A 14,339-nucleotide genomic window follows, 5' to 3' on the forward strand; every position below is an offset into this window, starting at 1 on the left:
GCGGAGACGGTTGCCCCTCGTGCGTCGCCGGCGGGCGCCCTGGAGGGGGAGGGGTTAGGCGACGGGAATGACGACACTCAGAAGCGCGTTAGGACGGCGCAGCCATCTCAGCTTCCGCTTCCACTGCAGGTAGATGGGTTTTAGTAGTTTACTATGGTGGCCCGAAGATTTTGTTGTTGGCGTAAAATTTAAATTATACCCATTTCTCTTCTTTTGAGGGATTCGGGGCGGCGTAGCCACACTGCTTGTGCTTTCACTGCATGTAGATGGGGGTTGGGGTTTTAGTATTTTTAATATTAATATGGTGGCGTGAAGATTTTATTGTTGGCGTAGAATTCAAATTATACCCATTACTTTTTTTGAGGAATTCAGGACGGCGCAGCCACCCCGCTTCTGCCACCACTGTAGGTGGATGGGGTTGGGGGTTTTAGTATTTTATATGGTGGCACGAAGATTTTGTCGTTGGCGTAGAACCAAATTATACCTATTATTTTTTCTTTTTGAGAAATTCAGGACGGCGCAACCACCCCGCTTCTGCTTCAACTGTAGGTCTATGGGGTTGGGGTTTTTAGTATTTTATATGGTGGCGCGAAGATTTTGTTGTTGGCGTAGAATTTAAATTATACGCGTTATTTTTTTCTTTTGAGGAATTTGGGACGACGAAGCCACCGCTGCAGGTAGATGTGGTATACCCATTGTCTTTTATTTGAGGAATTCAAATAGGAAGTGCAACTCATCCGAAGGAAAAAAACATTAAGTATTGAAATTAATGTTATGCCTTTTACATGATGTTGTTTGTCGATTTCAGATTTGACTGCGTAGGATCATAATTAGATATCTTAACTATGGAGTAAAAATCTTAAAATCACTTGCATGCTCCTTTTGCTCCAATCCAATTGAACAAACTCTCTCGGTGATTGATTTACTGCATAGAAGAGAAATGTGTTTAATTATTCAATGCAAACTTTGCAAAATATGATATGACGGGTTTTGATTAATAATATCTCTATCGCTCCAACTAATTATACAGTGTTTGATTAATAATATTATCTGTTTATTTATATAGAAATCTATATCTTTTTATTGATCCTAATTCTGAGTAGAGACATGATGTTTTGCAGGACATGTATGTCAATATAATGAATGAACGGCTCACACCACTGGGTCTACGGTTGAAAAAGAGCCCATCTTTTGTAGATCTTATTTGTACGTGTCTTTCAAAGGAATACTCTACCAAGGAAAACTCTGCCAAGGAAAACTCTACCGTGGGCCGTTCTGCTGTGAAAGATATTGTTTCCAAGCCCCCGTTAAAGAAAGATGTAGTAAAAGCTTCAAATTTTCCTGCAAACTTTCTTAAAATTGGTAATTGGGAGGTAAGCAATTTCCTCGTGTTATACTCAGTATATATGTTATTATGAGTAAGAAGTATTTAGAAGCTTTCCACAAGTACTGCCTAACCAAAACATATTTTTTTTCCTTTTATACAGTACACCTCGCAGTACGAAGGTGATTTGGTTGCAAAATGCTACTATGCAAAGCATAAGCTTGTCTGGGAAGTTTTGAACGATGGTCTTAAGAGTAAGATAGAGCTCCAGTGGTTAGATATTACTGCTATAAAGGCAACTTGCCCTGAGGAGGGAGATGGCACCTTGGAACTGATGGTTAGTTTCTTGTGATTTTTTGTTATTGTTTGTTTGTGTACCTATCAATCATTATTGCCTCAAACGAGTTTCCAATCTTTTTGAAGTTGTCTCGGCCACCCATTTTCTTTCAAGAGACCGATCCTCAACCAAGAAAACATACATTATGGCTGGCGGCACCAGATTTCACTTGTGGACAAGCAATCATGTGCAGGTGAAGCTCTAGTGCATTATTTAATGTTCTACATTAACACTTAAAGATCGGTCTTGAAATATGAAAGTTGCAATTAGTTGTCGCTGTGATTTATGGTGTAGATGTATTGTGCACTTTGTATTGCTTTTTTTGGTAGACCTTGCTGCTAGTTGTCTCTGTTTTATTCAACTTTATCATTTACTTTGTTGAGCTGAAATTAACTTTTATAAATGCTCTAAATGCAGGAGGCATGTTTTGCGTTGCTCCTCGAGTGTGTTGAGCAGAAATTTTGAAAAGCTTATTCAGTGTGATGAGCGACTAAATGAGCTGAGCCAACAACCAACTATCATGTCAGATTCTCCATTTATTGGAACCATAAGCTCCATATTTGGAAATCAAAATGAAAGTGACGGCCCTTCATCCATGTTCACACATTATGTGTCACCATATGATGCTTCTTCTTCAGTGGTCCAAAGGAATGGCGTGAAGCATCATCAGCCATTGAACTTAGGTAAGCATCCCCTTCTTCTTCAGACAAAGTTCCGAAGCTGGCAGGCTTCCATGCCACACTTATAATCTTGTAGATTATTTTCCTTTAACAGGTGCCGCAGCTTCAGATATCCAAGCAAAAATTGTTGCTCAAGAACAAAGGAACCTCAATTTGTGTAATCGTGCCAGCCCCAAGGTGCCGAAAGAATTTCAGGAGATTGCTGAGAGCCTTTTAAGCGATACACAAGCCCCGCCGTCCGCGGATGAGAAATATCTGTTGGCAAGAGTGGACTCGCTTAGCAATTTGCTTGAGAAAGGCACTGCGCCATCCACCGTATCTGTTCCTGAGCGCAATGACACCATTGCTGCAGGCGAAGTAGGTCATGATGCCTTTGCCGAGGAACTCGGATTTTGTTTCGAAGACGAAGAACAATGGGCGCCTGCGGGGAGAACTGTGGATGGCGGCGCAGGACCGCCTGCCATCTCTAGAAAGGAGTCCATGGCGGCGGGTCTGTTTGAGAACCTCCCCCGCATACCATCTATGTCAGAGTTGTTCGACATAGCAGAGGATTGAGAGAACTCCGGATTTGGAAATGTTTCAATCATGAGGAACTGTGCGGCTGTGCCTTCTTAGACTTGTTTTGGTCCCCTGTCTGTAACTTACCTGACTCTCATTTGGCAACAACTGAAATTTGCGCATCCCCATTTCGCTGTTCTTACTACATTTCTCTCAGTACTTTCTCTGTTGGCCTGTGAGGGCATCTCCAACAAGCCGATACTAAGGCTATTGCAAAGAGGAGCGATGTGGAAAATTTCACACAAAGTATCCACAAATTAACAGCTTCGCCGGTAGAGTGTTATACCAACCCTCCAAGATCATTCAACTACTGCATCTCGTTACTTTCTTTTAGCCGCATCTTGTTACTTTGGCCTTGGTAAGTGTGTTTGGATTGTTTCTCCTGCCAGCAAATGTTCTCCTACTAGTTTCATGTTATGGTAAAGGGTGATATGGACCGTTGGAGAAGCCCTGATACTCGTCAATGCATCTCCGGGTCATCTTGGCATTTGTTTATGACACTAGTGCATCACATTTGTAGATCAGATGTCATGGCGACTTCGAAATATGAAGAAAAAAATAGCAGTGGCTGGCAAAATAATCGTAATACCATATACACACACTTGCATTTCAAAATGCGTCGCAAATGTCTCCATACATCTGCAACAAACCTAGATACGAACAGGAACAATAAAACATGCACCCTTCGCCTACACGATGCAAACCATGAAACGAAATAATATTTGAATTCTACACAAGAGACCAATAGAAACCTCCGGGATACTCTCAAATTGGCACCCAAAGACGGACGTGCTGCAGATGCCTTTTCTTAAAAGGGGGAACCTGCAGTTGTCGGAAATGCTTAATCGATTGAGTCGGGTGGTGGCGCCTCTTCTCCTTCCTCGTCGAAGGCTTCGTTTTCATCAAGCATGTTCATCAGCATGGTCACCTGCTCTTGAAGCATGGAGTTCTCCTTCTCGATCTCCGACCGCTTCCTGCGCTCGTCCGTGAGCTGCTTCTGCAGAAGCTCCAGCACGCGGGAGTCCTCCTCTAGTTGTTCATTCAGCCCGCCGATTTCACGGTCCTGCCATGCCAATTTGCGAGATATTTTACATGATAATATGTATCAACCTATGATGCAGATTTGGCAACAATAACAAAAATGCCTAATTACCTTAGCTGCACTAGAACAATGCACGGGTCATCATAAGTTAATGGTAAAGTTAGTGTTTCATGCTTGATTTCAGGCCTTGATCATGGATGCAATTACCACAGAAAACAGTATGGCATATATCCAGCATGATATTACGCTAGCATATGCTGGCAAATAATTAGCAAGAACATGAACCTTTCTGTTCATTTCCAGGATCGCTATCCTCCTCATGCTCTCCACGACATCGACATTGACGAGCTTGCGCTTCTTACCAACCAGCCATCCCTTGGGATATGATGTAGGCTCGAAGTCCGGTGGCGGAAGCAGCATGTCAGCGCTGCGCTTGCCATTGATTGGCTCCAGGGGCTCAAAGAGCGCCTTTCGCTTCTCAGATAGGTTAGCCATCGGATCTGCCTGATGAGCATCATCCTCTGTGGTAGTGCTTGCTGCATTTGCGTCATCAATCTTCATGGCTTCTCCTTGAGCCGGAAGAGTGTCCGCTGCTGCCTCTTCGGTGGCAGCGGCCTCGTTATTATGTTCTTGTGCTTGCAAGCTCCGGCCATTGGCTGGAACATACACATTGGTAAGTCAGACTGAGTAAGTCAGTAGTTAGTACATTTACCCTAGCAAAATGCAGTGCATACATATACTGACTGACATACATGACCATTGGCACTAGAATTAGAATATGATCAACCGGAAGTTTTTTTGGTGGATAACTGGTGGAGTAATTGGTCAGAGTGAGTCTTGCTGCCATTTGGAACTTGGATAGACAGCGGCAGCTTAGACATATTGTATAATACAAGCAATTCACTGCAAGATCTATCAACAGACTATTCTCAGAAGCTCTGGAGAGGATAGAAGTGGAAACGATTTATCCTTTTATCCGTTTATCAGTTATACACTAGGAGCAGTGATTTACTAACACGGTCAATATTGGCAGGTTCAGACCATTCGGCATGAATGGTGAAGCTATATAAATAACAATGAACATTGGCAGGTTCAGAAATAGTTTATCTGGTCAGTATCATCAGACCGGCCTAATTAAAGTAAACATTCTGACAGCAACTCCAAATAAACGTGAGTGGTCACGCCTGTCTCGAGCCTGACATTATGCTGTAAACAATCGGTATTATACGAAGACAATGTGGACCATAGATATCTCAGTCTATCACAGTCACTCTCTTCTTTCGTCCTAAGAAATTGCCGCGTTGTTACTGCTCCTCCTGAAGAGCCTTTCCGCTGCCTCGCCCAAAACAGAATACTAGTGGAATTCAGAGTAAGAGGACTGAAAAGGTCATTGCACAACAGCAAGTTACTGAAGGGGATATGGTTTCAATCATGGTTGTGCATTGACATCAATAACTTGAAAAGGAAACACAACCAAAAATGATTCTTGTTTAATACTAGTAAAGGGACCCGCGCCCTCCACCTATCTGCATTGATATCAACACGACCAAAATGATTCTTGTTTATTTACATGGCCATTAGCACTAGAATATGATCGGCTAGAGGTTTTTTCAGTGGATTACTGGTGGAGTGATGATAGGTGAGAGTGAGATTGGCTGCCATTTGGAACATGGATGTGTACTTCAACAAGCTGTATGCACTCTCCTTGACAAGGAAGCAAAGCAAGAAAGGGCTGTGATAGATAGTGACAGCTTAGAAACATACTGAAAGAATATTCTCAGAAGCTCTGGAGAGGATAGTGGTAACAATGTAACGCTTTTATCTGTTCGTGAGTTACACACTAAGAGCAAACTGGTTTACTTACACGGCAGCTTACTGGTCAACATTGGCAGGTTCAGAAACGGTAATTTGGTCAGTAGTAGCATCATTAGATTAACCTACTTACTGTAACATTCTGACATGAACTCTAAAATAAGCGAGTGGTCACGAAACACGCGCATCTCTCGAGCCTCGGGTTGCGCCATAATAAACAATCGGCATTATCTACTAAGTCAGAGAATTAAGGCCATAGATATCTCAGCCCATCACATTCACCCTCTGTCATCTAGTAGTTGTATTACCAAAACTGCAGCCCTCTTTTTCTGAGAAGAAATTACAGCCTTGTTGGCTGCTGCCCTCGCAGCCAAGCTTCCCCTGCTCCTGGAGAGCATCTCGTAACATTGCCCAAGACAGAATACTAATAGAATTCAGAGGAGGGGGGCTGAAAAGTGAAACCCAACAACAGCAAATTACTGAAAGGGATACGGTTTCTTGGCGCGAGCATATTCGCACGACCACGACCACGACCACTACTGGGTAGCTGCTGCAGCTGCCGGCCCGCAGAGATCTTGCCGGCGACGGCAAGCAAGGCTAGGCAATTGGGGCACTACAGCAGCACAGCACCCACCCACCTCCCTTGTGAGAAATTACCCCCAAACTAACCAAGTCTGAAGCTCTGAACGACCTTGCTTGCGCGAGGCCGTTGATTAATTGATTATAAATATACAGCGAAGAATCAGTTGCGCCGGGCAGCCGCGTGACTAACGTGTGGGCGGAAACTGCGATTTTCTTACTCGTATTGGTAGTTGTATATTCGTGATTCGTCTACGTGAGGTGGCAATTGTCAATCCATTTCCTCACGCAATATCTCACTGCTGGAATGTTTCAGGCCGTCAGGTCTGGTGCCGTGCGAAGACGGATGAACATCCTAGAAAGAACCGACGAACAAAAAGGAAGAAGCCACTAATTTTTGCAGAGGCAGAGGCAGAGGCAGAGGCAGAGGAAGCTAACGAAGAATCGAGGAACAGAGGGAGATTCTGGGCTGTAAATCGAATTGGTGTAAGACTTCGTGATAATTTTCAAGAAAGAAATGGCAGGAGCAAATTTCAAAATTAATTCCCAGGAGAGAGAGAGAGAGAGAGAGAGAGAGAGAGAGAGAGAGAAAGCATGAGGGGAGCCTTTGCCGAGATCTGGACTGAAATTTGGCGAAACCGGCAATACGGTTGTGGGAGAGAAGAGGGAATGGCTGAAGGACGGACAGGCTCCTTTCTTTGTAAAGGAACAATATCCTCTTCTTTTTTAAAACGAAGCGGTTCAAATCAGGATGGATTCAAGAGTTGAAGACGTTTGCTCAAAGGATTTGAAGCAGCAAGAAGGAGCAGAGCACCCCTACCTGACGACGGCCTCCTCCTGGACTTCCAGAAGATCCGCGGCGGGTCGGCCATGGACGGCTCCTCCATGCTCCCCGGCCGGCAGGTCACTGCAGCCCAAGACAAGAGCGCAAATATACATCAGCTACCGAAATCCTGCGTCAGTAAGGACGAAATGGTCAGGAGCTCAGCTCACCTCCGGTGGCTCCTCGGCTCGACTTCCTGCTGCCTGCCTGCCGGAGCTCCTCCCAATCTCTCGCTCTCTCTGCCTCGGTGCGGTTTGGTCGCGTGCGCCGCGTTATCTCGTGGTTTCTGGCTGTGCTTGTGCCGTGGCGTGGGCGTGGGCGTGGGCGGGCTGTTGGTGCTACTAGCAGAAAGAAAGGAAAAACGGTGGCCTTGGAAGCCACTCCCGTTTCCTTGGCGTCCTTGACGGTGGCTTTCAGCCGCGCCCGTGACGTGACGCGCTGGCTTTCTGGCACCGGTAGTAGCTGTCGCCCGGGGGACGGGACGGCTACTCACGGCGTTCACGCTTGACCGCCAGCAAGACAGAGAGGGGCGTTTTCGTTTTGGGCTACCCGCCCGCCAACAACCAGTAGCCGTGCCCGTGCGCGCTCCCCGCTCCGGATCCTCTGTGGGCTGTGCAGGCAGGGCCTTACTTAGACTAGTCATAGTGAGAGTAACTTCAGCCGTAACATCGAGTCCAACTCAGCAAATTTGTTTATGTGGTAATAAGTTAATAAAAAGAGAAATAGTTTGAGTAACTTAGCTAGTTCCTGTAATATCACATGTTCCAATGCAATATGAGTCTATAACCTAGTAAGGGCCTCTTTGATTCGTAGGATTGCAAAAACACAGGAATAGGAAAAACGTAGGATTAAAATGGCATTTTCATTGGATCCCTATAGGATTTGAGTTTGTTTGATTGTGTCATGGAAAAAGCAAAGGATTTCTTTCAAAAGGTTGGAGTGGATGTTAAAATTCCTATAAAATGTAGTACAAATAAATCCTTAGGAAAAAATCTTACAAGATTCAATACTACGAATCAAACGACCAGCGTAAGAAAAATTCCTAAGGATTCCAATCCTTTAAAAATCCTATGAAGATCCTTTGAATCAAAGAGACCCTAAATGAAGGTTTGCATGTTACTACATTTATATTATTACCCACTATGAAGATAATAATATAGTCTAGGGATTTGTGTATGTTACTCATGTATGTTATTCTCCATTATAGCTAGTCTTAGGCCAACTCTAACGCGCCGATGCCGATTTGGTTCACTTTTATCCGTTTAGGTCAGCTGTAGATGTGGCGTTTTTAAAAATATATATATAAAAGTGGCGTCTGTCTTCATCAATGAATTTTTGGGCAGTGTGTTCGACCGACCGATCCATTTGGTTCGCTCACCCTTTTTTGCCAAATTTCTACACACATTAATTAGGCAAACAAATAAAAATAAAACATTACACATAACTAAACAAATAAGTCACACGGTTTTACATCATAATAAATAAGTGTAATAGTTCACAACCAAATGAATTCAAAATTGTACCAACTACATTGAAAAATAAAGAGCGTGCATTGGTTGTTGCGTGTTTTCAAGTTGAACGTGAGTTGTCCAATCACGCATTTCTTGGTGAAACTGGATGAACCGTGCAAACGTTTCCGCTCTCAGGCTCAAAGTTTTCAACCTGGAAATCCCCCCTTGGTCAAAGAGGTTGTCGTCACGCACATCATCTACGATCCTGTTATGCATGATCACCCAAACGTAACAGTCATTACCTCCCACGTCCTCTGTTTGTGTCGAACAATAGCCCATCGAGATCGAAGCATACCAAAAGCACGCTCCACATCCTTCTTAGCACTCTTGTTATTTGGCAAACTTCACCCTCTTCTCTCCTACGGATTGGAGATTGTCCTGACAATCGTAGACTAGTGATGATAGATACCATCAGCTAGGTAGTATTCCTTGTTGTATTGGTGACCGTTGATCTCAAAGTTGACCGTATGCCATCTGAAAGACTCGCGAACACCAGAGAGCACGTTGATGACTGCCATGCCGGAAAAAGAATGCCAAATCCAAATATGATAAGAGGAGAAGCCAACCTTTTCAAGGGCGTCATACTTAGATTTCAAGTAATCATCATACGCCACCACTCTCTCCAGAATACAGTTGAACACATGTCTCGTCACCCGGAAGCGTCGCTCGAAAAGCTTGGGAGGGAGTATTGAGTCATTGTACTTGAAATAATCATGTAGAGTAGGCAATGGCCGCTCTCTCTATGATGATTCAAACCCAGAGCATGGTTCATGATCGATCCCTAAACCTTGGTCGCTGCTTGGCAATGTGCTCATTGACAACCAAAGCAGCTATCGCACCATCATCAACATCGTCGAACGATTCTTCGGACAATCATGAACATATGAAGTTGTTAAAAATCTCATCTGAATTGTCCACCATGATGAAACTGTACCTCACTGGATGGAGGCGGGCGTGGATGCGCCTCGGCTTAGTCGGGCAAATAGCCAAACACCTTGCGGGCGACGACGGGGATGGGCAATGGCGAGGCACAACTAGTGAATGGAGGAAGTGGGGTGGTGGCGTGGTGGCCAGAAAAATGGGCGGCGGCGATGGCGAAGAGGGCGTGGTGCTGGTTGGGAGGGAGAATGGTCTGCCACATATGGGCAGGCCAAGGTAGGACGTCACACCGCGTGCCCGCAAGGACGCAAACCAAACCCAAATATGGGCCATAACTGTGGCCAAAAACGGACATCCATCCGTTTGTGTCGGCACGTTGGGCCGTGTTTTTTGTCCCCTTACATCCAAACAGAATAGATCGACGCGTTGAAGTTGGCTTTGTGCTTGGAGCCTGTGAAGGCGGGAGATGATGTCATGGATTTGTGAAACCAGGGGAAGGGAGCATTTTTGGGGGTGGGATATGAAAAGAAGCGTGCACGCTTTTGTGTTCCTTGAGACCCGTCCCAAAAGATGAAAAGCGAGAGGAGGCCTTTGGTTTTTCAGGAGGAGGGGAAAAAAGGCTCCTTGGCTTTTGGTTTAGCAAGCCATTTTACTTGGTTTTCAGGAGTAGCATTATGTTAGTACAAAACACAATTTACTGATAACCAAAGAGGAGGAAGGTTACTACAGTACAAAACTTTGACTCTCTCCATGCATCCGGAATGTGTTTGGGGGTAAAAAGTTGTCACCGACCACCGGCATCTGTTTGCGTTGCCCAGTTTCGTCATCAATGAATGCTGCTGCACTGGCAAAGCGACGCTGACACACCGGCCGGCCAGCACCACCTCGCGTGCGATGCGTGAATGCCAAAGTCAGGGAATCCGAGTACGCTCCGCCTTTTCTCACTCGGCCCCACACCAGTACGCCTCAGCGTTACATGGGCATCTCACACAACTGGGCCACAAATAGACCTTGTGCATACAAGGCCTGGACTCCAGTGCCAGATTACAACATCAGTGCGCCCAGCACTTTTCTTACTCTCAAAGCCCAGACCATGATGCCAACCTTCCCACTTTTCTGCAATCGTCACCAAACCTCGGCCCAAGATTGAAAGAATCTGGCAAAAAGTCTGAAAATGAGTAAGACCCCTGCCTACCTCGGCAGTATTTTTTTTTTCTGAACTACTTTTCTTTAGGTTTTTTTTTTCTGAATTACTCGTACTAAAAAGATTATATAACAAAGAAGTTCTAAGCTACTCCAGAAATAGTACTGTACATCACATTCATGAAAACTTGCTGCTACTACCAAAGACATATTTTTTCTTTCTTTTTGAGAACTTGCTCCAGAAGTTGATGCACACAAAAGATCAAACACATTTCCAACAAGTACTCGAAAATGCAGGTCAATATGTATATATATCTATGAAAAGGAAGCATCCATGGTGTCCGACGGTTTAACTGGCTGCCCATCAAAATCAAAAGCCTGCTAATGCTAATTACACCACCGAAAGCGAAAGGGCAAAAGGGGTAATTCGACTTTGATCTGAGCCAAGCAAGCCACCACATAATATTTCTACCAGCACAGAAGAGACAACAACACTCCATCTATATATGCATTCTAACAGAACCCTTCTTTTCAAGCCCCTACACCGCAGCTCAGCCACACAGATCGGTGCTACTGGCTGAAGATCAGTGTGCTGTCTCGCAGTCGAGGCACGCAATACACTGCGCGGGCTCAGCGAGGCCGTAGACGTCCTCGATGCAGCTGCTGTGGAATGTATGGTGGCATCTAAGGACAGCGATGACAGGGGGAGCGGAGGCATCGTGGGCGGCGCCCCCATGAGCCTCAAACGCAAGGTCGAGCTTGCAGAGCACGCACCTTGTTCCCAGCGGCTCTGTCTCTGGCGCTTCATCATCCTCAAACAGAGCTGAGATTGCAACAAGGCAAGTACAGTCAGGTCACCAAACTATGGCTGCCTCGAGTTGAGAATACAAACAACAGTTCTAATTTAGGTGTGAATTCACTGAATTATACTGCCTGTAGCTATTTTAGTTCCAAAGTAGTAGAACTTTACCAGGACCCTTGATGTGAAGCTGCGCTTGCGAATTCACCAACTTATATTGCTGCAGAAGCTGCTCTTGCTGCTTGATTAACAGTGCCCTCCTGTAAGCAGCACTCGACACAGCATGGGAAGACTCATTTGCATTCCCGATTTCTAGCTTTGGTACCACCATTGGGCCAGTAGCACCAGCCAGGACGCTGGCCTGGCTTGTGGGCAGAGTTATCTTGCTAAGCTTCTGTTGAATATTGTTTTGTAATTGTTGTCTTGGCAATGTAACGACTGGAGCAACAAACTGATTGACCTGGGTTGCCCTGTTGCCAATAGCTTCTGTAATGACTGGGGCAACCGGCTGACTGGTCTGCCGTGTTCTTCTATTGCCAATAGCTTCTGTAATGACTGGAGTAACCAACTGATTAGCTTGCCTTTTTCCTCTGACAACAGCATCTGTAATGACTGGAGTAACCAACTGATCAGCCTGCCTTTTTCCTCTGACAACAGCATCTGTAACTGCTGGAGCAACCAACTGATTGACTTGACTTGTTCCACTGGAAATAGCTTCTGTGTTGGCTGCACCAACTGACTGTTTGACTTGGCTAGTTCCACTGGCAATAGCTTCTGTAATGGCATCCGACTTCTTTGCAATCTCAAGTTGCAGCTGCTGTGCAGGCAAGGAATCAACACTGGCAGGATCCTTTCCAAGTTCAGTTCCTGGATTCCCCATAAGCAGCGGAGCAGCTAATTTAGCACCCTTGCTTCTGATAGTGCTTTTCCTTTTTGAAACTAGATTAGAAGAGCCCTTGCCACTCTGCAGCTTCTTTGGTGGAGATGGGATGACAGCACCATCTGATTGATCACCCTGACTAGCGCATTCTTCGTTTCTGTTCTTTTTACCTGGATAACAATAAAACTAATCAAAACTAGGAATGCAATATGAATGTCCTCAAAAAAAATTGAATCATTAAAACGTGTACACAAAGCCTCTAGTACATACCACTGCGAACATTTTGATTAACTTTAGAAGCTGAATCTTTAGCAGCCTGTGAGTTAGTAACTCTGGACCGCTTGGCATTAGGGTTGGCTGCAGGAGTACTTGCTCGCTTCAGGTCTTCACTCAGAACAGCAGGCTGAGTAAGAGGTCTCCAAGCAGATTTAGTCACTTCCTGAGGGGTTCGAGCACGGGTTGCAGTGGGCCGTGCTGCAGCTAACTGAATACTAAAGCGAGCATCTGGAGTACTTCTATTGCTGCTTGTGCTATCGACTCTTTTCTTCGCATCAGGTGTAGCAGCAACCGCAGGAGGTATACGGGTCATAGACCGAGTAACAGGGCGAAACACCTTCTGATAGACAGGTGTGCTGCATGATGGCTCAGAGTGGCCGGCATCGCTGCTCGCTGGAATGGAAACCAAAGCAAGAGGTTACAAATATTACCATTGAGGAGCATGTCCTGGGGAGGTGTACTCATAGGTGAGTACTAACTTGATGAAGTGAAAAGGCAACGGTTTGATAAAAACTATGGAAGCCTTCCATGGAAACAAAACCACACAAATTTTATGCCACTTGCAACTTAGTAAAATGGAAAACAGCTTTTAACAATACATTGGTTTTCCGGTGACAAAGGCTGGCATTTGTACATATCGATATGGCATCCAATAAAAAATACAGTATGGCGCAAATGGATTATGTAAGATGGGGAAGAATTACACACAGAATAAATGGATTAATTCATAATCTGTTAAGGCAAATTGATGGGTAAGGTAAATTGACAAAATGAATTGCAGGCCGGTCACAGGCTATGGCAGGGATATAACATCAGTGTAAATAGCAGCATTGCACCTATGAAATCCGAGTAAACTAATTCATAATGGGAAACAACTAATTCTCAGCATTCTAATATCTTTTTCAAGATCCCAGCATGAACAAATATGGGAATCTTAACGTTCGCCCATCATTCCCGCGCACGAACGACCCTGGGCCTGGTCATGCACGGCATGCCAGGTATAACAAGAAGATGATGGATTCGCGCGGAAGTGCGGTAGCACCGTCTAATAAATTTGACTTTTGCACACTAGTAAATAAAGGACTCTGCCAGCATATAAACCTAAACAACACAAACCCCCTGAAGAAAAATGGTCAGCTAACTTACAACCTATTAAGAATCCTGCAACAGATTTTTCATGGAGGAAATCAGATCCCACTGCACATGCCTGAACCTATCCATGAGAATTCTTGCACAAAGCAAATCATCAAGTGAATAAAAATCAAGTCCAAAGTTCCCTAGTTCCATGGTAAACCAACCCAAGAAACATCTGAACCATTTTCCAAGGATCAAATTCCAATTCTGATGCCCCCCTGTACTACCACCGCCCCCCAATTCAAGAAATACCTAACAGCCTACCTATCGCCGTACATCAGCAGGGTGGCAAGCAAACGAAGCCAAAATCAGGGCCCGATTCCCTATCACCCAACGATATCCCTCCATTCCAAGCACCAGAGCCGCCCAATCGGGGCGACACCGGCGTCCGATCGCGGGTCCGCCCCCAAACCAAATCCGCACGCCCCCCATCAGCCGCGCGCACGCAAGCGCATCTAAATCGGAATCCCCCGGCCAAAGAACCGGCACGCCGGCGCAATCAGCCAGACGCATTGCGTCGGAGCCGCCGGCCCGCGCCCCCCCACGCCCGCCCCCGCGCGCA

At 45.3% G+C, this 14,339-nt stretch overlaps 3 protein-coding genes across 5 annotated transcripts; 1 reads left to right on the forward strand and 2 right to left on the reverse strand.

Annotated features, from left to right (window-relative positions):
- Window positions 1–7: 7 nt before the first annotated feature.
- Window positions 8–3,027, forward strand: LOC125529217. 2 transcript variants are annotated; one of them, XM_048693624.1, is made up of 6 exons: window positions 8–129; window positions 1,122–1,373; window positions 1,488–1,661; window positions 1,748–1,854; window positions 2,079–2,344; window positions 2,418–3,027. In XM_048693624.1, exons 2-6 carry the CDS (start codon window positions 1,125–1,127, stop codon window positions 2,894–2,896), a joined length of 1,275 nt encoding a protein of 424 aa, XP_048549581.1. In that variant the 5' UTR covers window positions 8–129; window positions 1,122–1,124; the 3' UTR covers window positions 2,897–3,027. The 2 variants fall into 2 exon arrangements, with proteins under 2 accessions (XP_048549581.1, XP_048549582.1); XM_048693625.1 differs by having other exon boundaries at window positions 2,436–3,027.
- Window positions 3,028–3,446: 419 nt separating this feature from the next.
- On the reverse strand, window positions 3,447–7,591 carry LOC125529218 (protein HEADING DATE REPRESSOR 1). 2 transcript variants are annotated; one of them, XM_048693626.1, is made up of 4 exons: window positions 7,326–7,590; window positions 7,153–7,239; window positions 4,227–4,597; window positions 3,447–3,962 (listed from the first exon to the last, which is right to left on the reverse strand). In XM_048693626.1, exons 2-4 carry the CDS (start codon window positions 7,217–7,219, stop codon window positions 3,741–3,743), a joined length of 660 nt encoding a protein of 219 aa, XP_048549583.1. In that variant the 5' UTR covers window positions 7,220–7,239; window positions 7,326–7,590; the 3' UTR covers window positions 3,447–3,740. The 2 variants fall into 2 exon arrangements, 1 of the variants encoding a protein (XP_048549583.1); XR_007292583.1 differs by having other exon boundaries at window positions 3,936–3,962; window positions 4,053–4,597; window positions 7,326–7,591.
- A 3,389-nt stretch (window positions 7,592–10,980) lies between these two features.
- On the reverse strand, window positions 10,981–14,323 carry LOC125529219. Its single transcript, XM_048693628.1, has 3 exons — window positions 12,638–14,323; window positions 11,659–12,537; window positions 10,981–11,511 (listed from the first exon to the last, which is right to left on the reverse strand). Exons 1-3 carry the CDS (start codon window positions 12,954–12,956, stop codon window positions 11,273–11,275), a joined length of 1,437 nt encoding a protein of 478 aa, XP_048549585.1. The 5' UTR covers window positions 12,957–14,323; the 3' UTR covers window positions 10,981–11,272.
- Between the last annotated feature and the right edge of the window lie 16 nt (window positions 14,324–14,339).

This window comes from Triticum urartu, unplaced genomic scaffold, assembly GCF_003073215.2.
Source record: "Triticum urartu cultivar G1812 unplaced genomic scaffold, Tu2.1 TuUngrouped_contig_5432, whole genome shotgun sequence".
NCBI classification, from domain to species: Eukaryota; Viridiplantae; Streptophyta; class Magnoliopsida; order Poales; family Poaceae; genus Triticum; species Triticum urartu.

Excerpts from the sequence above, each read along its gene's own strand:
- LOC125529217 (XM_048693624.1), top strand. The coding sequence starts at position 1,125 with ATGTATGTCAATATAATGAATGAACGGCTCACACCACTGGGTCTACGG. Across the intron at positions 1,374-1,487 it reads TTAAAATTGGTAATTGGGAG|TACACCTCGCAGTACGAAGG; the intron begins GTAAGCAATTTC and ends CCTTTTATACAG. Across the intron at positions 1,855-2,078 it reads GGACAAGCAATCATGTGCAG|GAGGCATGTTTTGCGTTGCT; the intron begins GTGAAGCTCTAG and ends CTCTAAATGCAG.
- LOC125529219 (XM_048693628.1), bottom strand. The coding sequence starts at position 12,956 with ATGACCCGTATACCTCCTGCGGTTGCTGCTACACCTGATGCGAAGAAA. Across the intron at positions 12,538-12,637 it reads TAATCAAAATGTTCGCAGTG|GTAAAAAGAACAGAAACGAA; the intron begins GTATGTACTAGA and ends ATTGTTATCCAG. Across the intron at positions 11,512-11,658 it reads GCTTCACATCAAGGGTCCTG|CTCTGTTTGAGGATGATGAA; the intron begins GTAAAGTTCTAC and ends TTGCAATCTCAG.
- LOC125529218 (XM_048693626.1), bottom strand. The coding sequence starts at position 7,219 with ATGGAGGAGCCGTCCATGGCCGACCCGCCGCGGATCTTCTGGAAGTCC. Across the intron at positions 4,598-7,152 it reads CAGGAGGAGGCCGTCGTCAG|CCAATGGCCGGAGCTTGCAA; the intron begins GTAGGGGTGCTC and ends TGTATGTTCCAG. Across the intron at positions 3,963-4,226 it reads TCCTGGAAATGAACAGAAAG|GACCGTGAAATCGGCGGGCT; the intron begins GTTCATGTTCTT and ends TTGGCATGGCAG.